Source organism: Emericellopsis cladophorae, assembly GCF_022114955.1.
Source record: "Emericellopsis cladophorae strain MUM 19.33 chromosome Unknown NODE_55_length_149150_cov_119_250300, whole genome shotgun sequence".
In the NCBI taxonomy this organism is placed as follows: Eukaryota; Fungi; Ascomycota; class Sordariomycetes; order Hypocreales; family Bionectriaceae; genus Emericellopsis; species Emericellopsis cladophorae.
The window spans coordinates 1-23,248 of NW_026250980.1; the positions used below are offsets into that span (position 1 = coordinate 1).

The 23,248-nt window shown below is 56.3% G+C and overlaps 8 protein-coding genes across 8 annotated transcripts; 5 read left to right on the plus strand and 3 right to left on the minus strand.

The window, feature by feature from the left end:
* Positions 1-2,138: 2,138 nt before the first annotated feature.
* J7T54_002589 (Beta-glucanase-like protein) lies at positions 2,139-2,997 on the minus strand (the record flags this gene model as incomplete). Its single annotated transcript, XM_051509115.1, has 2 exons — positions 2,139-2,524; positions 2,601-2,997. 2 exons carry the CDS (start codon positions 2,995-2,997, stop codon positions 2,139-2,141), a joined length of 783 nt encoding a protein of 260 aa, XP_051359803.1.
* Positions 2,998-3,799: 802 nt separating this feature from the next.
* On the minus strand, positions 3,800-7,540 carry J7T54_002590 (DNA-directed RNA polymerase I subunit RPA2; the record flags this gene model as incomplete). The annotated part of the gene is made up of 2 exons (XM_051509116.1): positions 3,800-7,012; positions 7,070-7,540. 2 exons carry the CDS (start codon positions 7,538-7,540, stop codon positions 3,800-3,802), a joined length of 3,684 nt encoding a protein of 1,227 aa, XP_051359804.1.
* Positions 7,541-9,930: 2,390 nt separating this feature from the next.
* Positions 9,931-10,699, plus strand: J7T54_002591 (ADP-ribosylation factor-like protein 8B-like protein; the record flags this gene model as incomplete). Its single annotated transcript, XM_051509118.1, has 4 exons — positions 9,931-9,980; positions 10,071-10,143; positions 10,209-10,228; positions 10,291-10,699. 4 exons carry the CDS (start codon positions 9,931-9,933, stop codon positions 10,697-10,699), a joined length of 552 nt encoding a protein of 183 aa, XP_051359805.1.
* A 1,786-nt stretch (positions 10,700-12,485) lies between these two features.
* On the plus strand, positions 12,486-13,611 carry J7T54_002592 (uncharacterized protein; the record flags this gene model as incomplete). The annotated part of the gene is made up of 2 exons (XM_051509119.1): positions 12,486-12,736; positions 12,789-13,611. The coding sequence occupies 2 exons, from the start codon at positions 12,486-12,488 to the stop codon at positions 13,609-13,611; spliced, it is 1,074 nt and encodes a 357-aa protein (XP_051359806.1).
* Positions 13,612-14,117: 506 nt separating this feature from the next.
* J7T54_002593 (uncharacterized protein) lies at positions 14,118-14,505 on the plus strand (the record flags this gene model as incomplete). The annotated part of the gene is made up of 2 exons (XM_051509120.1): positions 14,118-14,203; positions 14,286-14,505. The coding sequence occupies 2 exons, from the start codon at positions 14,118-14,120 to the stop codon at positions 14,503-14,505; spliced, it is 306 nt and encodes a 101-aa protein (XP_051359807.1).
* Positions 14,506-15,547: 1,042 nt separating this feature from the next.
* On the plus strand, positions 15,548-16,574 carry J7T54_002594 (uncharacterized protein; the record flags this gene model as incomplete). The annotated part of the gene is made up of 2 exons (XM_051509121.1): positions 15,548-15,703; positions 15,792-16,574. 2 exons carry the CDS (start codon positions 15,548-15,550, stop codon positions 16,572-16,574), a joined length of 939 nt encoding a protein of 312 aa, XP_051359808.1.
* Positions 16,575-17,746: 1,172 nt separating this feature from the next.
* Positions 17,747-19,333, plus strand: J7T54_002595 (uncharacterized protein; the record flags this gene model as incomplete). The annotated part of the gene is made up of 1 exon (XM_051509122.1): positions 17,747-19,333. One exon carries the CDS (start codon positions 17,747-17,749, stop codon positions 19,331-19,333), a length of 1,587 nt encoding a protein of 528 aa, XP_051359809.1.
* A 179-nt stretch (positions 19,334-19,512) lies between these two features.
* J7T54_002596 (pH-response regulator protein palA/prr-like protein) lies at positions 19,513-22,190 on the minus strand (the record flags this gene model as incomplete). The annotated part of the gene is made up of 3 exons (XM_051509123.1): positions 19,513-19,894; positions 19,948-21,193; positions 21,248-22,190. 3 exons carry the CDS (start codon positions 22,188-22,190, stop codon positions 19,513-19,515), a joined length of 2,571 nt encoding a protein of 856 aa, XP_051359810.1.
* Between the last annotated feature and the right edge of the window lie 1,058 nt (positions 22,191-23,248).

A 23,248-nucleotide genomic window follows, 5' to 3' on the forward strand; every position in this document is an offset into this window, starting at 1 on the left:
CCATTTCGTAGGCGGGTCTTTTTCTCTCTCCGGCGCCGGCTAAGGATGTGGTTAGTATCTCGAAGATCCCGGACCTCCATCCTTAATAACGCTATCTCGTGCTGATATGCCTTCAAACCCTTGGTTATTGATATCATAGCGTTAATTATTAATGCTAGGGAGCTACTTTTATATCTCCTGATTCGATTTTTAAGGTAGGCAGACTGAGATTTAGTCTCCTTAATTGTCTTAGGGGTCTTTAAGACCTAAGGGTCAGGAAGCTCTAGAGTCCCCTTAGGAGGCGTTAGAGTGTATAGCTTCATATCCAGCTTCGAGATCACATATTCCGTATCTAGAGGGGCAATTCCAGCCCCTCTAAAGCCTCCCTTAATATTACTTTCGGTTAATGTGGCTCGGAATATAGCGTGGAAGGCGTGAAGAAACTTAGTCTTTAAAACGTGTGTTATAGAGCATTTGATTAGATGCTCTATTTCTCGACCGTATGCCGTTTTAAGCGGCCTAAAGCAGCCTATATTAAGAGGCTGGAGTAGGTGAGACGAATAAGGAGGTATATAGAGCGTAATAATCTTATTCTCCTTATAATATGCCTCGAACTCGGCAGAGTGGTGGCTTTCATAGCCGTCAAGGATTAGAAGACGATAGGCACTATTCGATCGCTTCTCTATATATTAATTAAAGTACTTTAGCTATAGGAGACCCGTAGCATTATCGGTCTAGCCGTTTTTCGTAGTTACGATAGCCCAATTACCAGGGAGAGTGCTTTCTTAATACTAGCTTGAGAGGTGATATTAGCCTATAATAACGATAAACGGCGGCGCTACCTAGCCCTATGCAGAGATCGATTAAATAACTATAACCTATTCCCGGTTTCCAGGCTAGACTCTTTTCGGGTTCCCACGCCTTTCGGCGCCTATAACAACTATACCGCTTATAATAACGCCTATCATAAAGCCTATCTCGTCGAAGTTATAGATATCATCTGATTAGATGCCATACTTCGCGATTGTGTTCGCTATAAGTCGAAACCACGCGTTTATAGCGACTAGATCTTCGCATTTAGCCCTCTGGTAGTTATATCTGCGAAAGAAACGCGTCTTAAGCTCTGGTTACCGCCTGATAAAATTCCCTACCTAGCGCTTGCTAACGGGTGACGCGTCGCGGTCGATACGCAATAGATTAGCCATTTCTTTAACACCACTGATCCGAGGGGAAAATCCTCGCGAATCTAGATCGAGTATATACTCGACTAGCTTCTGTTCTTTAAGATCGGATAGTTTCCGCGAATTAGCTATTATATCGCGTCTTGATTGAGTTCCGTGCTTGCGATCTCTCAGCGTCGTGCGTGGAACATTATAGATCTTAGCTACGCGTCGCATACTTAATTTTAGGTTGGTTTAAAGCGCTTGAATAGTAAGAAGGGTATTAGCTTCATTCCTTTGATCTGACATTGCTAGTTGTTGTGGAACAATTGATCAAATAATGATGATAGATGATGATAGGAAAGTGGGCGGTTCGCTTGTCTGGGCGGTTCGCTTATCAATCACGTTACATTGGGGAGAGAGCCCAAGAAGACGTGCTTACTCCACAGGTTCTCAATGTCCGGTGCTGGCTCATTCTAAAACAGAGGAGAAGTTTTATAGTAAGTCGCCATGTCCTGTGACTCCGTGAACATAGATAATATGTACCGTACTCAATCGACAAAGTCGCCAGCGCTAGTAAGTAAAATCTAGGCGCCTATGGTTTAGTACTGTAGATGTATGCTTATATAATAGTACGAATCTCTCGATAACTTTATATAACCCTTAGGTGTATTATTAATGCTTATAGGCTACGATTCTTGCTCGATATGGACACTACTCTTGGTGAAGATATCACCTCGCTGAGACATACTAGCGCTAGCGACTTTATCGAGTGGGTAATTACTCCGTATGCTAATTAGAGTAGAATATTATGGCCGTAAACCTGTACCGGTGGACGGCTGCACATCTTGGAGGAGACATGATTCCTGTATGATTACTGTGGTATATTTCTCTGGGCTGATCCAAAAAGCTAAGTGATTGGAATATCCAAAAAGATTTGTGGGCGTCTCATGTCCAAAATGTACATGAATCCCGTCACCAAGAGACCACAAGACCAGCTCAAGCAGTGTTGTAGTACATGTCGATGGACCTAATTTTGAAGACAGCATCTTCAGTAGGTGGCCCGGCACTCCAGCCAATGTCGCCGTTGGACCAGTTGTTCCAGATCCACGGGCCTGGGACACTAGGAACATCCTTGTTTGTCTCCCACACCTGCACGCCGTCGACGAACCACGCTACACGACCTTCCGTCCAGTCGATGCGGTACTCGTGCTCGGTGGTGGTAGGGTTGGCGGGCGGATCGATTGCGAGGTACGTCTTGCCGTCGCCGTTCTTGTCCTGGTTGGTGAGCCAGAGCTTGCGGGTGCCCTGATTGGAGAGGTTGTTGGGATCAGAGAGCCACTCAATGTCTGTTTCTTGCGTGTTTGACTGGTAGAAGAACATGCCTTGATTCTGGTGTCAGCAACTTTACGGACGGACGGAGAGCTGGATGTATGTCACGAGCGTCGTGTGATCACGTACCATTGCAGGTGCCATACGTCTCCGTGAGGATGGCGACGGTACGCACACTGGCATACTTGATGTTCTTGACGGATGTGACGACCTCACCCCCACGGTAAGGAAAGTCTGGGCCCGCCGACTGGATGAGCTCGAGGTACCCGTTCCGTACGACGGCGTTCTCTGCGTAGAAGCCCCGTTGGCCGTTGACGGGATACGTGCTGACTCCAAGTCCCTCAGGGATACCACTTCCGTCAAAGGTCCAGGACTGGTGGTTGGCGAACTCGGCTTGCCGGTCGACGATGAATTTGCCATTCTCGACTTCAGCAGCTGCCGATCGTTTAACTGTGTTGGGAGTGGCCAAAGCATTGGTGCAGACGGGAGCCAAGAAGGCGGCGACGAGAGCTCGTGTGATATACATAATGAGGTCTGGGGTATGTTGGGGATGCTTCTTGCGCTTCTTTGTCTTCCAAGTAGCCGTATACAAAACCTTGCACCTGCCATGGTCCACGGCCATAGGCCAACTATATAGTACTCGAATACCAAGCAATGTTGCTGAGCTCCCTCTCGGCTCCAGAATCCCTCTGCAATCAATCCTTGCCATATGGTCTGACCGGAGGTGTATCTGCGCAGCGCTTCCTGCCGGTCTGCATTGGATTCGGCCGACTTTCTGTCCATTCTGGAGCACTCGAAACATCGTGTATCGAATAGGAGGGCATCACGATCGATGCTGGCGTCATCCGTCAATGCATCAGGGCGCGAAGGATTTGCCCATCCCCGCCTAGTTGTACGAGGTTGCAACGTTGCGGGCTGGCAGCAAGGTTGTCTTGATGTATCAATTCGCGTTTGATCCTTCGTCATGGCATGAAGTATGCCAAGTCTTCAACGGGGGGGAGGCTGCCGGAGGAGAGGCTGCCGGAGGAGAGGCCCTGCATAAGGATTGGTACCTATTGCGTGAACGTCCGACATTAGGCTGCAGACTAACTAGTCTAGTTGTTTCTGTTGTCAATGACAAACTGTTTCGAAACTGATCTCGAACATGATCCTACATGATAGAAGGATCTATCTGACCGATGAAAGTCGCAGGGCACTCTCGCAGGCTTGTTTTTTGATGTCATGGACTTGAATACATCTGTGTCCACCGTCTACCTCTGCGTGGACATAATTCCAAAACAGTATGCAACGCCAAGTACGCCTACACCTAACTAAGGTAGGGAAACACATCATGCACCCACGGCAATCGGCCGCATTGGCCCCTTGCGGGGCTCATCGGCCTTGCCGACGCGGTACTTGAGCTTGACGCCCATCGCGGCGAGCTCCACGTCCAAGAACTTGAGCGCACCGGGCACCACCACCTGCGTGGTCTGATCACCACCAACCCACGAATTCCCTTGGCCATCCTCCCAGATCTCGCCCTGAATCTCCGTCAGGTCGATACCTTCCGCATCGTCCAACTTGGTCGCGCACCCACGACACCTCACGACCTGCGGCGCCTTCTTCTTGCCCGTCGCGAATTGCGACACGGTCGGCTGCACGGACAGGAAGGATCCGCAGCGACGGCACATCCACGATTTGGAGTAATCCGAGCAGTTGAGCAGACGATCCTGCAGCAGGAACGCCGTGCCGTGCGCGAGCAGGGCGTCACGCTCCATCTCTCCGACACGGATACCACCACCACGCTTACGACCCTTGATGGGCTGGCCGGTCGTGGGCACCACGGGACCAGTCGTTCGGACCTGGTACTTGTCGTTGACCATGTGACGCAGACGCTGGTAGTAGACGAGACCGACGTAGATGTCGGCGCCCAGCTCCTCGCCAGTGATGCCCGAGTACATGGGCTCGTTGCCGTGGTAGTTGTAGCCAGCCTTCATTAGCTGGTGGCCAAAGTACTCGCCGGCCGTGTTCTGTTCATCGAACTTGAAAGGCGTCGAGTCCTGCGCGAGGCCGTGCAGGGCACCGGCCTTGCCAGCCAACGACTCGACAAACATGCCAATGGTCATTCGAGAGGGGAACGCGTGGGGGTTGATGATGATGTCGGGCTGCATCCCTGATTCCGAGAAGGGCATGTCGATGGCAGGCCACTTTTGCGAGCAGACACCCTTCTGACCGTGACGCGAGGAGAACTTGTCACCGATAATGGGAGACCGGGGCACGCGCAGCTTCAGGGAGATGCTCTGCAGGGGCTCGTTGCCCGTCTCGGCGCCGATCAAGCGCACCTCATCGACGAATCCCGTCTCCGAGTCCTTGTACTTCTCGTAGTGCGTCACGCCGTCGAGGTTGATGAGGTTGCCGTTGTAGTCGGGCGTCACCGTGTGCCATGCGCAGATAATGTCGCCCTCTGATACGAGACGGCCGACGTGGGGAAGACCGTCGTCGTCGAGCATGCCTTGGTGTGAGGCCGGGATGTGGCTGTGGGGGGCGAATCCGAAGGCCTTGGTAACACTCTTGGTGACCCTCGTGCGCGAATCGTCCTTGAGGGAGATCTTCTTGGTCTTGTAGATGGTTCCGTGACCAAAGCCACGCTCGTGGGCCGACTTGTTTATAATCATGGCGTCGTCCATGTCGTATCCGGTGTAGGAGATGACGGCCACGACGGCGTTCATGCCGTTGGGGAAGTTGTCGAAACCATACGTATTGTGCAGAGGCGCGCGGACGATCGGCGTCTGTCCGGTTTGGATGCGGTAGGACTTGTTGTCGGTGCGATGGGCGATGGCTGTTCCAGGCGTACCCATGGTCTGCTTCCCCATCTGACACTGGTACATGTTTCGAGGGGACTGGTTGAAGTTGGAGAAGGGAGTCATGTTGGCGAGGATGGAGAGCATGTTGGTAGGGCTGAACTCGACGTGGGTGGAGCGGCCAGACTCAATCTCCTGGGGCACGACGGCGATCGACATGTGGGGCTGTTCGTAGGGACCGACATAGTCCTCCTTTTGCAGCGGTAGATACTTGACGGGACGGACCATGCGGGCAGGTGTCGAGGTCATGTAGACACCAGGGTACGAACCACCGTTGGATGGAGGCACGTACCCGATCTCAAGGTGAAGAGGCACGCCATGGGTCCCTTCCACCTTCCAGTAGCGGAAGCAGTCGGCTATCCTAAGTGCCTCCTTGGGCGAGCAGAAGCCCAGCAGCTTGCCGTCGAGGACCACGGGCACGCTGACGGCTGTCGAAGCCTCAGAGACACTGCTCAGCCCCATCTCGGCGGCCAAGCCGGCAAGCTTGGACACGTCGATGGAATCCGTCATAATCTTGCACTTGTGCGCTAAATGATTCAGCAAACCGCACGGGGCACCATCGGGCGTGTGCACAGGACACATGAAACCCCACGATTCCGGCAGCAGCTTTCGCACAGCGGTGGTCTTGAGTTGCGCGAAGAAGGCACCGCGATGTACCATGCGGAAGTGACTGATGAAGCGCAAAAAGTTGAGCTTTTCTGCAACGACGGTGAAGCCGGCAGTCTGCTGGAGATCAAGACCAGAGGGACTGGTCAAGTTACCGGTCGAGAGGAAGTATTCCAACGCGTTGCCGACATTCTCCGACGTCTTCTGGAAGATCTTGTTCGGGAAATCCTTTTTGAAGTCTTCCGATGGGAAGCTGACCGCGGGGTTTCGCCTGAAGTAATCCCGGAGAACCGCGCGAACATTGACGCCCAGGTACTCGTCCAGCCTCTCCTTGAGGATCTGGCCGTAGAGGAAGCCACCGAGCAGGATCTCCTGGTGCTGGATCGCATCGGGGTTGTCCACGGCGCACTCGCCAGCGACCAGGGCGTACAGCTTGCGCATCATGAAGAGCAGCATGCTGAACTTGTCATTGTTCTGCTCCGGGGTGACATCCACGTTGCCGAGGTGCACGAGAACAATGCGCCTGAGGAATTCAGTTCCCACCTCGTAGTTGTCCATGTTCTCAGGTACACCCAACACGGGCCTGAATTTCTCGCCGAGGAATGCCCTGGTCTCGGACTTTGTGTACAGCTGATGCGTCTTGTATGTGCGCAGCAGAAGCTCGACACGGTCGGTCATGAACGTATTCTCTGTAGATTTGGATCCCGCAGGACCAATGAGACCCTCGTAAATCTCGCGATCGTTGGTATCGACAAGCGCCTTCAGGATCATCATCACGGGCACGAGGTACTCCGCCTTGCGCCACGAAAACCTAAAGGTCATGTTGCCGTCGCTGAGATAGTGAAGAACGTTTGTTTGCGAAGTCTCGTCGGGCCGGACGGAGCGCATGATGATACCATACGGGGTGTATCCGAGACCTCGGTTCTGGAAACTCGGTCGGTTGATCGCCATGGGGAAGTTCCTCTTGTTGAGTTGCAGCATTCGGATGATCTTCTCGTTACCGTTGACAATGAAGTAGCCGCCCAGCTCTTCCGACTCCTCCTTGTTTTCGACAAGCTGACTCGGCGAGTTATTCTGGAGATGGCACCGATTTGACTGCAGGGCGGGTCAGCTATGGCCTTTCTGATCCATTCCCACATGGTATAGTCACACCTTCAACATGATTGGCACAAGGCCAAGGTCTCTCGAGAACTCAACGGGATCGCCCCCATTGACCCTGTACTCCAACGTTGCCGAAAGTCGACCGCGATACGACGCATGGCGCTCTCGGCACTCTGCCGGGAGGATCTCGCGCCGTTTCGCCTTTTTGTTTGAGGGCGGCAATTGAGGCTTCTGCAGGTTCACATCCTTGATCCGGATCGTCAAGACATTCTTGCCGTCTGGGGCGGCCCTCTCGTCGCCATCGAGGTAGGTCTTGGTGCCAATGTCGGCTAGACCATGGGCGATGAGCCCTGGCTTGCCATCGTCACAGAACAGGCGGTCGAAGGACTCGATGTGAGGGTTGACGGCAAGCTGAAGGGCAGGATATGCCGAGTAATCTTTGGGAGGGTTGCGGAAGAGGTCTTCCCTGCGCAATGTGTTGTATTCGTGGTTCCACTCGGTCTCTGTGGCTGCGGGTGCCATTGTGAGGATGAGGCCAGTCGCTGGCCGGCGTCTGTGATGCTATTCACGCCCGTGACATCAATAAGAAATGTGCGATTTCTTATCCGGCGCTGACAGCCAGCCGCATGCGACACAGAGAAATGCTGGCAGAGTGATATCCTCCAGTCGGCTCAGGTTGGAAATGCTCCATCTGGAATGCCGTCGGCGCTGAGAAAAAAAATCGAAGGCTGACATGATAAGATAAGGAGCTGTTTATCGATAGACGCGGGGCTCGCCGTGCTGGCCCGCCATCAACCAAACCATTCCCGGGTGACGCAGGCGTCGGTCTCCAGCTGCAACCTGCGCAAACCCGTATGAGAAAATCCGTAAGGCTGGACTTATTGAACGGTCCTAGTGAAAATGAAGCCAGATAAAGGCTTTGGCTCAGCCACGTATTGCACCGAGAGGATTTGGCGACATGCAACTAACGTAAGTCAGATCCGCGGACGCTTCCCTGCATCTGCCGAAGCGCTCGACGACTTGGGCGCTTCGCCTACAAGATTCGTCGCATCCATTCTACCCTCAGAGCAATGAATATCCATACTCTCACCGAGAATGCCTCTAGAGCCCGGTGTTTTAATGGCCTTGGGCCGCTTCTTGTGTGAGTCGCAGCCCTTTTAACCGCCTTCCAACCGCCATGCGCAGTCCCTTTCTGCATCATCCATGGCTTGACATCAAAGTGCACGATTTGTACCTGGCTCCACGATCCTGCTTGGAAAGAGGCGAGGCGCTTCCAGCGTGGTGGAGAGCATCGGATTTCGTACATTGCTGCCTGCAGCAGCGAGTGCAGTCCCTGCAGGTGTCCACTCCATGTCTTTTGATCCGAGTCCTGGCCTCGATGACGCCGTCACTGATGAAGCGTACGTGCCAGACCCCTGGTTGATTGTTCTTGGGCGGGCCAGCTAGTTGCTGCCGATGAAGGCCAGACCATTGTAGCATTGGCGCAAGCTTTCAACGTCGATATGCAAGACCGATCTGGTGACTCGTCCCAAGCGGGTTTGACTGCAACGCTGCGGGACGCTACATGGGCTACCGTGCCCCTTGGAGGAGGGTCAATACTCGAGGACGGACACACCTACAGGGTACTGTACGTAGTACATACGATAACCGCTAACGTGACCTTTGCCAGCAGCAGTCTGACGCTGGGCGAGGCACGGCTCGTCCCTCCGGGTTTGGGGTGTAACCCCTCTGCTCTGACGACATGGATGGGAAGAAGCTGCCTTGTGGTGGGCGAGGCAAGAGCAGAGCAGGCGTATTGGGTGCTTACTTCCAGTGTTGGCACCTTCAGTCGCCATAGGGCTTACGCCACCCCTCACTGTTCCTGATTCCAGTCCCCAGCGTTCACGGTGGCATGATGTCTCAGACTGTCTTAGCATGGCGGCATCGCAGACGGAGATGGATTCAAGGTCTGCACAGACAGACTACGGACAAGCATCATTACATGTACACTGATATTAATTACCAGGTACTTCCTCTTGGAAGCAGCCGTCAAGCCACTTCAGGGTGGGGTTGTCCGCCTAGGCACTTGCTAGGGCCACTGAGCCAGGCGCCTGGGGCCGCCAGAGGCCGCGCTTCTACAGCGGGGCCTCCCCACTGGGAGATGCCTCAAGGGCCCCAAGTGGGCTGCGGCTGTGGCTGCAAGTGGTGGTACGTGCACCTCATGACCGCCCGGCGGACCAACATCCAATCCATCCATTCACGCATGGATGGACGGACTGCCTCTGGATTGAGCGAGCGGTGCCCCTCATGTCCCAGTCAACGTCCAGTCCTGTCCAGCCCAGTCTGTCTGGCTGCTAACGTTAGCAGCCCGCCCGAGCCCGAGCCCAGCTCGTCCCTCGTTTGTACATCAACGTCTGCGTCCATGACCCGTGCCGTGGGCTCACAAACAGCAGCAGCAGAGGTAGCAGCAGTCACAGCACAGTCCAGTCCTCTTTACGCGCGCAACACCCGTCGCATCGTCCACCCGACCGACCGTCTCTCCGCCGTTCGCCTTATCGGTTTGAACCGTCGTCACCGCGTCGCTTACCGCTCAACTTACCGCAGCCTGGCGCCTGGCCAGCCTTTCTTTCACTTACCGATCTCTGCTGGAAAGGAAAATCCACCCGCTCGCCTATCTAATCTCGCCCTCCTTCTATTCCGGCCAAGGCCTTTCTTCGCTGTAGTGTCGCACAAACGTCCCTTCCTCGCCGGCGCCCTCTCTGGCCGCACCTCAACTGCCGAGCTCGTCCGACGTCGAATAATCATCCCGGCGGTCCTGCAGGAGCAGACAGAGTCAATACAGACCTGTCCACGGCCGCTGCGCTGAAAGACACGTTTTCCATCCATCCCAGCCCGCTCGCGGCATAGCTTGTTGCCCACAATCGACCGTCGCCATGGCAGGCTTATTTCGCAAGGTATACGACTGGTTGATGAGGACCTTCTGGTAAGCCCACTCGGTCACTGGTTGGAGGGAATCTCTCGCATGTGCGCTCGCATGCTCGTCGACGGTGCTGACAGTCGCTCTCTTCCCCAGGGCCTTGGAGATGGAAGTGACAATGGTGGGGTTGCAGAATGCCGGAAAGACATCACTGCTGCGTGTCCTGGCTGTAGGTTTCCCCGCCGTTCCCCGGCTCGAGCCGCCAGCAGCGCATTTGCTAACGACCGATGCCAGGGAGGCGAGTTCACTCTCGAGTAAGTTCCCTCGCACTCGGCCGCCGATATTCGAACGGACGCTAACGCGCAGTGCCGTGTAGCTCAATTCCAACTGTTGGATTCAACATGAAGCGCGTGCAACGCGGGCATGTCACACTGAAATGCTGGGACATTGGTGGCCAGCCGCGGTTCAGGAACATGTGGGAGCGGTACTGTCGGGGGGTGAACGCCATCGTCTTTATCGTAGACATTGCGGAGCCCGAACTGATCCCGCAAGCCAAGGAGGAGCTCCACGCGCTGATGAGCAACCAGACCCTGCTAGAGATCCCGCTGCTGGTGCTGGGGAACAAGTCGGACCTCCCGCAGAGGATGTCGGTCGACGAGCTGATAGACGAGCTGGATCTCAAGAGCATCCGGGATCGCGAGGTGTGCTGTTACGGCATCAGTGCCAAGGAGGAGACGAACCTCGATGCCGTGGTGCAATTCCTGATGAAGTATGCCAACCGATGAGAGAGCGCTTGCGAGCCCAAGTCGCCCCCCTGCCCAATGTCTGAGATTGTATGTGGCGGCGCGGATCTAGAGAGGACGAGCAGAGCGAAAAGAGGCCGCAACGCATGTGGCATGGCCTCGGGGCCGGGGCGAACACATGAAATTTCCTTGAGTGCACCGTATCGTCTCATTCTCTGTATGCGGCAGCATAGCTTCGGATAGGTAGCGGACAAATGACTGATGACTTATGACCACGACGGGGAATTTGGCTTGTCGCCATTGTTGCTAGAACACGCTCGATGCGCCTTGGCTCGGGCAGTCGAGGTGAAGTCTTGTGAGCTTTGCGCCATTGGCATTGGCTTGCTACAAGAGAGCGTCATTAGTATTTGGCAGATTCCAGAAGTCAAAGTTCACCGAAGCAAGCAGCGTCGTGGACTCGAAGGGGTTCTTGACATTCTGGCGCAGAGCACACAGACCACACTTGATGCGCTGGCAAAGCACCGCACCGCAGCCCTGTGCCTGCACCCCCGGGATCTCCCCCGTCAGCGTCTCTGACGGCTCCGTGTGCGCGGATTGGACGAGCGCAGGGGGTGCGGAGCGTACGGAGGGGTGTTGGCAGCAAATCAAGGACCCGAGGGTACTGGAGTGAAGCCCAGGAGAAAGGCTGCCAACGCATCACGCAGGTGAGGGGGGTTGGTTTGGCTCCCTGAGACGGCTGACTGTCCGGTCTCGGGAAGTCTTGTGATGTAGGGTGCTCAAGGGCGAATGTAGTAGGAAAAGCCACTGGATAAATAAATATACATATTCATCAGACAGGAACTAATTATTAGGCTTGGGCTCTTGGATGGATGGGCACCGTTGACTGGTTGTTGGTGGGCTCCTTGGGGACGAATCGGTGCGCTGGAACGGGTTGTTTGATGAGAGGGGCACACGCTAGGCACTGATACGAAGGGGTCATGTCGAAGTGATCGAGTGAACGTATAACCCAGAGTCTACAGAATCTAGCATCGGCGGATGCTGTGGAAGGGCCAGATGAACATCTAAAAGGCGCTCGCGTAGCTACTACTTACGTGCGGAGTACACCTATTCTGGTCAGTTGGCTCCAGCAAATGTTTCCTTAGGGTGTCTCTTGGAAGTCAAATAAACTGAACCTCTCACGATCGAACATTTGAACAACGTAAAGGAATGTCACAACTTGTGGATTCCCCAAAGGTTTGGAAGGTATGAAAAAGCAATGAATTGACTTTTGATCAATCTCACAGTACGTTGATAGCGTCGCATCCTCGCATGCCCACGGGTTCTGCCAAAGCCACTATATGTCCAGGGTAGTCTCGCGGCTACTCGCGGTCTGCGCCACGGCACGAGCGCGTGCGCCTTTTCGCGCGCCCTGCGGATCTACCCATGGCATGACATGACAGGACAACCACAATGCTACTCCTTTCGTGATTCGGCCAATCGCACAAGCTTTCGGCATCATCATTAGCTCTGATGTATACTGCTGTCCCGTTCTAAACCTCTGATCATCGGCAAGGCATCATGAGTTTGTCTCTGAGTGCTGGCAGGCTGGCACGCAGTCGACCGTGCCTACAAATAAGACGGCCAGAAGCCACTCTATCACAATGTCGTCGCACATTCTCAACAAGTCTTTCAAGATCTTCCGCCATGTCGGGCAAACCGGGCGAGCCTAAAGCACACAATGCGTGGATAGGAGCCCAAGGCCCAGGGGCGTTCGACCTCAGAAGTGAGTTCAACCCCATACTTCAACATGGGAGATGAAAGATATACCTGACATGGATAAGGTGACACCATGACCACGCCTACGGCATCCATGCTCAAAGCCATACAAGAGTGTACGCTCCTCGATGACGTTGAGCGGGAGGATCCCACGACAAGTGACCTCGAAGCCCACATGGCCGCCTTGACAGGCAAGGAAGCCGGGTTGTTTGTCAACTCGGGCATCATGGGTAATCAGCTTGCCCTTAGGACTCTCCTTACGCAGCCTCCCCACGGCGTCCTGTGCGATCATCGATCACATATTGTGCTCTACGAGGCTGGCGGGTACGTCACCCGCGACACTCACATGCAAGGCTACCCAAACTGACGGTCACAGGCTTTCCTTCCTGACGGGCGCCATGCCCACGCCCCTCGTGCCCAAGAATGGCATCCATCTGACACTGGAAGACATCAAGCCGCAAGTCGTCCTCGGCGACGACATTCACACCTGTCCCACGAGGGTGATCAGCCTGGAGAATACCCTCAATGGCATGATCCTGCCTCTTGACGAGGCACGTCGGATCTCTACGTTTGCGCGCGAGCACGGTATCAAGATGCACCTCGACGGCGCTAGGCTGTGGGAAGCCGTCGCCTCAGGTGCAGGCACGCTGAAGGAGTACTGCGCCCCATTTGACACCATCACCATGTGTTTCTCCAAAGGCCTCGGCGCACCCGTCGGCAGCGTGCTAGTCGGCACAACAAAGGACCTGCACCACGCGCGATGGATGCGAAGGGCCATTGGTGGCGGTCTCCGCCAGCCTGGCTTCATCTCGGCCGCCGCACGGGTCGCCGTCGACGAGGCGTTTGGCACAAAGGGTGACGGCAGCGATGGCTGGTTGCGAACGGCGCACGATCTTGCCAAGAAGGTCGAAGCCATGTGGCTGGATAAGGGGGGCAAGCTGGTGCACCCCGCGCACACCAACATGTGTTGGCTTGATCTGGATGCGGCCGGCATCGAGGTGAAGCAGATTGTCCAGGCTGGCGAGGAGGCTGGGCTACGGCTCTTTGGGGGACGGATCGTGCTGCACTACCAGGCTGCGCAGCATGGAGAGGAGATATTGGAGAGGTTGGACAGGGTGTTTACAAAGGTGCTTGCGGAGGCGACTGGCGTTTCGACGTTGGACAGGGTGGGCAGGGCCAATATGTACAGCGCCGAATGAGGTGAACGGAGATGAGGGCTGGTCGATTTGTGATAGTCTCATGGATGCCTTCTTGTCAGGCGACGGTTGACCAGGAGCATCCGTGGTCGGTGGCTGAAGTCCCAGACCATCTACGTACAGAAAGACAGTTATCCACGTACCTGCGCAGTCGCAGCGATGGCTGCTCCATTACCCAACAACGACGCTGCCTGCAATTTCGAAGTACGCACCCCCAAATCTTGCCACGCAAGTCATGAACACGGAGAAGCTTCCGGAGTATGGTCGAACGGTATCCGAGTGACCGGAGATTCGGACGGTGAAGCGGGGTGTAAACGATTGGGGAGGAGGGTGGGGGGCCTCGGGACCGCGCCATCTTCGTCACGAGGCAACGACTCCGTACACCGATGCGTAATCAGAGTATTAAAGCTCGCACATCCTCGGCTTCATTTGGTCTCAACCTCCCATTGACGCGACCTTTCATATATACGCTAGGAATACAACGCACGTTCGGCAACATCCTCCCCATCATGGCTCAAGTCCTCATCGTCTACCCCTCGGGGCCCTCCTTCGACTTGGATTACTACCTCAAGAAACATATGCCCCTGGTGTCCGAGTACGTTTCTGCGAGTCGATGTGGGATAGGACGAGATCACACGGTGCAGCGCTGACTTTTTGATTTTTGTTCCATTCAATAGGACATGGACGTCCCACGGTCTGCTCAGCTGGGACGTGCTCACCTTCCAGGCTGACGCGCCCTACCAGGTGCAGGCCACCTTGTACTGGGAGTCTCTCGAGGCCTTTGAGAAGGCGGCCGGCCAGGAGGGCACTGCCAAGATCTTTGCCGACATTCCCAACTACACAACTGCGCAGGCGGTTATCCTCAAGGGCAAGGTTGTCGGGAAGAAGTCGGATTGAGGGCAGAGTGAAAGGCGCCGCTTCGAGGAGGGGACAGTGTACAAGGAACATACTCAGTACCTCTGCTCACATAGGAAATCTTTGGCCTTGACAAACATGAAGTGAGTGAGCCGCGCGTGAGACGTCTTGATTGGGTGACCTGGATCCCCTGCAGCTGGCATGCTAGGCACAATGCTTTCGTTGAGTTTCGAGTCTCGACCTGTGCGTAGATCCGGACGCCAAGCATACTCCAAGCTGGGTATCCGTCCGTGGCATAGTATTTATTAAGCGCACCCATAACTCGTGGCTATGTATGTAGACCAGCCGCTGTAGGAAATGCAGGACGGCGGAACGGCCTACCGGTTACAGCCTACCTACCTGCAAAACGGGTGGCATCAGGCAAAGATCGAGCACTACTAGGCGGGCAGCAATCGCCTTCCCGTCACATTTAAGAATATGCATTCTGAACTTTGGTTTCGAGCACCAGCACAATCTCGCCATAGCCGAATATCCGCGTGGCGGAGTCAGCAGACTACACAGTAGCTCAGGGGACGTGAAGGAAGTCGGAAGAGATACGGAACCTGTTCGCGCAGAAGTGTTTGGGACGCCGTGAACACCCACCCCCACGGTCCATTGGACATCGGCACTTGTAGCGCGACGCAATGTGCGGAGAATAACGATCAAGTGCCAGCGGCGAACACTCGGGTGACCTCGCGGGACGGCTCGTCGCCCTCGCGCAAGCGACATTGCACCCGAGGTGCGTACGGGCGTTCGGCCATCCGTGGACGGACTATCGGACGCCAACCGAACGCCGGGGGACGCAGCGCAGATCAATTGCCCAAGATAGCTTAATGATGAGCCTGCGGCCAGTCTGAATTGCAAGAGGGCGGTACGCTGGACTCCTCCTAGTGTACTGCGTACTGTGTACGTAGAGGCGGACTGGCGCCATGACTTTTACTATATAGGACCGCGAGGGAGCCTGACAATCTCCTCGCTTGCTGGTGGTCCAACCTCTCTCGCTCTTTGTTACAGCACGCGCACCGAGTCACACCAGACCGCAATCATGACATGGACGAACGGCACAAAAGACGACGTGGGCAAGGTGCCCGTCAAGACTCGCGAGGTCCGCAACGCCCACCTGGACTCGACAGTCTGGAACGACGTCAAGCTGAGGCCCGACGATATTGTCATCTCGACGTTTGCAAAGTCGGGCACGACGGTGCGTGCCATGAGCCCCCCACCCCCTTCCTCAACAAGCTTGGGATGTGCGAGGCCAACAAAGACTGACGGATAGCAAAACCGTATAGTGGACGCAGCAGATTGTATCCCAGCTGCTGCACCAGGGCGATCCGACCGTCGCAGCGGGCCCCCTGTCTCCATGGGTCGACTTTCGCATCGTGCCCCGAGCTGCCATGCTGGACATGGTCGAGGCGCAGACGCACCGACGTTTCCTAAAGACGCACCTGCCCCGGGACGCCATGGTCTGGGACCCCAAGGTCAAGTACCTCTTCATCGCCCGCGACGGGCGCGACACGATCTGGAGCTTGCACCACCACTTCCGCAGCGCGACGCCCGCCTTCTACGCCCTCTTTGAGAACGTGGACGACGACGGCCCTGCCATACAGCGGCCCAGCGAGAACCCGCGCGACCTCTTCATCGACCTGCTCGAGGACGACACGGGCACCACGCTCGCCGGGCCCTTTTGGGCCCACATCCGCGGCTGGTGGGAGGTGCGCCACCAGCCCAACCTGCTCCTCGTCCACTTCAACGACCTCAAGGCCGACCTGGAGGGCAGCATGCGCCGCATCGCCAAGTTCCTCGAGATCCCGGACATGCCCGAGGACAGGTTCCAGGCGGCCGTCGAGCACTGCACCTTTGACTGGATGAAGGAGCACGCCGAGATGGCGGCGCCGCCGCTGGCCGAGATGGCCTGGGAGAATGGTGCCAAGGGTTTTATCAACAAAGGCACCAACTCGCGCTGGAAGAACGTCCTCTCGGAGGAAGACAACAAGCGGTACCAGGCCAAGGCGCGCGAGGAGCTCGGCGAGGAGTGCGCGACCTGGCTGCAGAGCGGTGGCATCAATTACTAGGTGGCAGTGAGCGTTTGTGGTTCGCCATGTTAATTACCAGAACCAACGTTCCTAGTCGATTGGATCATAGTCTGTTGTGCCTAAGCGGGTAGCTGAGCTGTATACAGGGTATAGTCATACGCGGTTAGATGCAGCACGTCCTACCTGCATAGCGAGCCACTGCAAGGTATCTTGATGGGCGAGGTCAACCTTAAGCAGGCGGATTTCAGAGTCTGTGGGACTAAAACTAAACGAAAAGGAACTTTGAGCTTGAGGCCTGACGGCATTCGCTATCACATGACCATCATGCTCGCGACTCGCGATTCAGTATTCTCCGCGATCAGCTGAGGCAGACTCACTCCATTCATACATGCCAAGCATCCCCCTACCGGATACGGTATGACTCCTTGTTGCTCGGCATCTGCTACCCACCATTGCGCTAAAGTAGCTAGTGTCATGCACAGTCGCCCGAGCAGCGCTGCGGCTCAAGGTATGCATTGATCTTGGCCCTTGGCATCTTGGGCTCTGCCCTGTAGTAGTACAGCGCGTACACGGCGCAGTTGATGTTCGCAATGTGGAGACCCGGATCCCCAGACCTTTTTGTAGAAGACGGACTGCGCCACCGCCTGGACTCTATGGTTGATATGCCCCCGGGGATGATTAATGAATCCTACGTATTAGATTCAACGAACGAGTGTCAACTCTCGGCGAGGGAGACTGTCAGGTGACTTAAAATCATGGTTGTCGCCTTGGCGGGTCATGTCGCAACAGGCATACATGTGTGCCCTTGACTCCACGCTTGGTGATGCATGGTGAATCCTTGTGTTCACGCCAGACCCTGGCCAGGGATCCTAGCGCCACGTCCGCTTACACGCAGACCAAGTAGATACATTCAACATCGGTTCACGAGGCAGTGCCGGCCCTACGGCACGCCCAAGGCGGCGGCTGGGCGCAAGGCGCGCAGGACCGCTGAAGCTGACTCCAGATGAACACCAGTTTAACTGGAGGAAATGTTGACATGTCTCGGAGTATAAAGAGATGTCGGGCCCCCGCCGCTGCCCTGAATCTTCCGACATCTTCACCAAGACTAGACTGGACAAGCCAAATCCTCAGTCCCCCCTCCCCGTAAGACTGTGACACCACAGACAAACACACAAGACACACTCATACGTCCAGCCTCGACAACCGCCGCCATGTCGTACCACATCTCCGCGCCGGACGAGTACCTCGCCATCACCGGCATGGGCATCCGGACCGTGCGCATCACAAAGGCCGCCTGGGTCTGGCCGCTACAGCGATGCATGCGCTTCTCCGTGCAGCCGCGGGACTATCCCCTAGACCTGCAGGCCATGACCCACGAGAAGCTCAACTTCAACCTCCCAACCGTCTTCACCATCGGACCGGACGTCAACCAGCGCGGTGGCAGCGGCGCCGAGTCCAAAGGCGGCGCCGTCGACAAGGGCGATGCCCTCTTGAAATACGCCATGCTCCTCGCCGACTCCAAGGCGTCCAAGTCGTCCCGCGCCCGGGCGGACGGCCCCGGCCAGGGCGAGCAGCAGGAGCACGTCGACTCCATTGTCAAGGGCATCATCGAGGGCGAGACGCGCGTCCTCGTCTCGAGCATGACCATGGAGGAGATCTTTACCGAGCGCGAGGAGTTCAAGAAGAAGATCTACAAGAACATCCAAGAGGAGCTCAAGCAGTTTGGTCTCAAAATCTACAACGCCAACGTCAAGGAGCTCCGCGACACTCCCGGCTCCGTCTACTTTGAGAGCCTCTCCCGCAAGGCCCACGAGGGCGCCATCAACCAGGCCAGGGTCGACGCGGCCGACGCCCAGCGCCTGGGCACCGTCGGCGAGGCCCAGCGCCTGGGCGAGCAGGAGCGGGAGCTCGCCAAGATCAGCGCCAGCACCGCTGTCCAGAGGACAGAGCGCGACGCCGAGCGCGCAAGGGCCGAGGCTCAGCTCCAGACCCAGAAGGCCTCCCTCGACAGGGAGGTCAACATTGCCCACGCCGAGGCCACGCGCGCCCTCGAGGTCAGGGACGAGGAGCTGCGCAGGACTGTAGAGCAGCACCGCGCCGCCGCCGAGACGGAGCGTCTGCGCGCCAGCACCGTCGTCAAGGCCACCATTGAGAGGGAGTCGGCTCAGCAGCAGGCCGACGCGGATGCCTACCAGATCGAGGCCGCCGCCCGGGCCGACGCCGTCAAGACCGAGGAGAATGCAAAGGCTGAGGCCGCCGCCGGCCAACGCCAGGCAGACGCGGAAGCATACACCATCCAGAAACGCGCCGAGGCGCACGCCATGGCCGAGACACGCGCAGCCGACGCAGACGCCTACGTCAAGACCAAGGACGCAGAGGCCCAAAAGGTCGTCTCCGACGCCGAGGCCTACGCCACCATCAAGAAGGCAGAGGGACTCACCGCCATGGCCGGTGCGTACAGAGAGCTGGCAGGCGCCTTTGGTGGACCCGACGGCCTCATCAAGTACCTCATGATCGACCGCGGCACCTACGTCGAGCTCGCCAACGCCAACAGCACCGCCGTCCAGGGCATGCAGCCCAAGATCAGCGTGTGGAACACGGGCGACGGCGGCCACCCTGGCGCAGGTGGTGGTGGTGACCCTGCTGACGCGACGAGGCGCGTGTACCAAATGCTTCCTCCCCTGATGGAAACCATCCACGACCAGACGGGCATCACCCTGCCAGAGTGGCAGTTTGGCAAGATGGCAGCCCAGACGGACGCCATTGGCAAGGAGCGCAAGACGAACGGAGAGAGGTGATGCTGTCGAAGACGACTCGTGGTGGTGGTGGTGGTGCAGGCTACGTTGCGGAACGCAGAGGGCATGCAATGCCTTTCGAAAGAATCTTTTCCTTTGTCAAACGCTTTCTATAGACTTATCTCCAGATACCTCCATAGCTTTTGTCTTTTTTGAATAATACCCATGACTTCGCTGGCACTTTACCCGAATCGTATACCAGAGCTGGGATTCCACGTCTTATGCTGCTGCTGCTGCTGGGGAGGAGGTTGCGGTGACTGCTGCTGTTGACCCTGCTGCTGCCCTTGTGCCGACTGGAAAGGGACCGGAGCACCCTGTCCAAACTTCATGCCCATACCAGGATTCCACGTCTGCGGCGCGACAGGTTTGGGCTGCTGCATATGCGCTCCCGAGGCCGCAGGGTGCGCCGCCTGGGGCGACGCCCAGGATTGTATGTGAGAGGCTTGCTGATTCGACTGCGGCGGCGGCGACTGGGCGGCATAAAAGGGCGACTCGGCCGCAGGGGGACTCTGCATCGGCTGCTGTCCGATCGCCAGGTTGGACAGCGTCGGCATGTTAATGTCCCTAGACTATGGTCAGTGTCGGTGCCCTCACGCAACCCAATAGGAGATACTCACTCCTCCAGTGCCCTCGCATCCATGTGCCGATCGGCAACCCACTTCTTGACTTGGTCGCGGAACCCCTGGCCCACTATCTTATTGAGATCATTGTAGAACTTGCGCGCCGTCTCGAGGTTGTTGATGACCTCCTTGTACTTGACATAGGCATTCTCCAGCTTCTGGAGGGCGGCCTCCCGTTCCCTCGTGCCCTGGCTGCTGCGCTGCCTCTTTTGCGATTCAAACTCGCGGTTCGCGCGCTCCACGGCACTCAGCGCCTTCTCTTGCTCCTCTTCTTCCTTGTCGATCGCCTGAATCTCCGGCTCGTAGAGCTTGTCAAGTCGCTGATCGAAAAAGTACTCGAAATGAGCTGGCACCAGCGCCGTAGTTGGGTACGTGCGCTCCAGACGGGCCGCCTCCTTGAGCATGTCAGGCTTAATGTCGTCGCGGCGGGCGTTGTCGCGCAGCGTCTCAACCTTCTTCCGCCTCCTGCTCTCGAGCCGCAGAATGTCACTGTAAGCGCTGCGTAGTTTGCCAACCGCGAGTTTGATTTCGTCCGACGATTCTGGCCGTCTCGATGACGGCACAAAGTCCATCAACACACGATCCGGACCGCTGAGCACACCCAGCAGGCCCTCGATGCCGGCGAACTTCTCCTTGACGATACCATCACTGCCGATGCTGCTGTTGAGATAACCCTCAATTTCCCCAGCCACCCTTCTCAGCTCCGAGCCTCTTGCGTCGCTGAGCGAGTCCGGGCGCGCCCACCGATCTGTGCCGTACTTTGCGCGTAGGCGCTGGTCTTCCTCTTCCTCGGCGGCTAGTGCGGCCTTTCCTTCTTCGAAAATCATCATGTCTGCCGACCTGAGCTTATCAATATCAGCAAAGCTTCGCCGCACGCGCTCCACGGCGTCTGCCTGCCGAATGTCCTCGGCATGCTGCACCAGCGACTGAGGCAGTCCTATCGGCTTCTCGACAGCTTGCAGCGATCCCGGGAGACCAAGTTGCTCGAAGAGGGTGTGGATCTTCTCGGTGAGACTCTCGAGTCGCTGTATGATCTCTTGGTTCACCATGCGGTCGCGCCGCTCCTCGTAGATCGAGATGGCTACGTGCACCGAGAAGGGGACCAGTCGCGAAAACAGCGCGGGGCCAAACTCGGCATGGTCGCCAAAGAACTTGTACGGATCGGCTACCTGGGGCGGAATGCGCGCGATGGCCATGTTGGCGCGCTCGAGGATCTTGAGGTCTGATTTTGGCGGCACGGGATCTGCAACGCGTTAGTGAGTGCTTCTCCCACCCAAAGGTTCGGACACCTAGTTACTCAGGTAGATCATATCGTTGTCCTTCTCGGCTCGCTTCAAGTCTGCCTCGACCTTCTTCTTCAAGCCATTCAGATCGTCGACCACCGTCTTGCCAAGAAAACCGCCGCGTGCTTCCCTCAACCCGTCGTTCACACAGGCTAGGGCGTCTGTCAAGCGGGCAACCTCCTCACCAAATCTGCTCTTCTCCAGACAGTCGCACGCAGCGCGGTACTGCGCAGCCGCCGCAAAGTGGTGGTGCTTGGCCGACATGTGGTGTATCCACGCACTGCTCACCGCGTCGCTCTTGATAGCTGCCTCGCTCGCCTGGATGTACAAGTCCGATACCCGCGAGGCAAGTTTCGCAATCGAAGCATCTCTGTACCCGTCCAAGACAGCCTTCTGCCAGAAGCACTCTTGACTCTGCGCGAGCATGAGCTGGTTCAGAGACTCGAGAGTGTTGGCGTCCATGTCCTCCGGGGGGTCTGACATGCGGAGCTCGGGGAGCACCACTGACTGGATGTGTGATATAACCCCGGCTGCCTGAGAGAAGTAGTTTGCCGCTGTCTTCAGTCCTTCCGTGTTGCCCCGCGGGGTGTTCAGCGCGAGTTGCGCATACAACGCCGCAAGGTTGAAGAGCGCATTCATGAGCTCGAACTTGAGATTGTTCCGCACAAGCGGTCGGTCGATATTATACCCCAACGCCGGGTACCACGTGAACTCGGCACCAATATCGATGGGGAATTTCCCGCCGATCCAGACGAGCTGCGCCGCATACTGCGTCAACTTGGCGACACCGCTCGCATGAGGCTCGTGGACGTTGACGGCTTGTTGTCGGAGATCATCAATGAATTCGAGGTCGCGCTTGAACATGTCCGGGTGCTGGTCGTACTTTTCGTTGATGTACTGCCTAATGACAGAGGCAAGGGAGATGTGGGTGCCCTTGCGAAAGGGCAAAGAAAGCATGTTGCTGCGGCCGTTAGCTAGGGAGCTGACAAAAGGGGCCAGACCTCTCCTACGAAGTCATCAGGGCGGCTTGGCGGCCCGCGCCTGCGCTTTGGAAGGCGGAGACTGATTGATCTTGATGAGTTCGAGATGGTGGCATCACGAAATGAGGTCATCACCAAAACACGGTCAGATGGGGGTTGGAGGGGCGGCTTCATGACTAAGCAGGCCGGCACCTACCCTGTACCGTGACCTCAACGTCGGGGCAGCTTCAACAGATCTTTCAAGTTCCACGGTTTCCATGCTTGTTACTGTTGACTCAGCTTAGGGTGCGTCGTCTATCATATTTATATCCTTGGACCTTGAGAAAGATTGCAGAACGACTCAAGGTAGTACGATGTCTCACCCGTCTGCCGCCCGACAGTCTAAGACATCTCTGCAGGCACACCAGCACTTCCAAAAGTCTGTTCTAGAGGCAAGACATATGTTGTATAGTATATACCGCTTCTATACCGCTCTATGTACCTGTAAACATGGCACGCGCTCATGTTTGCCGAGGCCTCGCTCCTAATACTTCATACAGAAAATGTCCAAAAGTGGTTATGCCCGACGCCACACCCTTCTCGCTAATCCTCGCTTACCGACCTTTCTATTGTCGGTGAGCTGATAACTTTCCTGACAGAAACACAATAACAGGTCCGGCCGTTGCAAGTACTCGATACTAACGAAGAACGAAAAAAAAAAAAAAAAAAAAAAAAGGAATGGCGAAGGCCACAATTGGTTGGTTACATGGCATGAGCCGACGTAAATGCTGACGACAAAGATGAAAAGAACGCCTCCGAGACAGAACTTCGCAACGGAAGCCCGCACGACGACCATGCGGTCGGCTGCGCGAATAACAACATAGTGACCCCGTGCTTGTCCTTTTGGGCAAGACGATGAGAGGCCTTTCACCACCGGAACGCCGATATTCCAGAAATCAACATGAAGTGACGCTCGCACTGCAGGCCATTATGGTGCCTGTCGATGATGACCCCAAGCAAGGGCCATGGTAAATGGACGAGTCTCGTGCAAAGTAA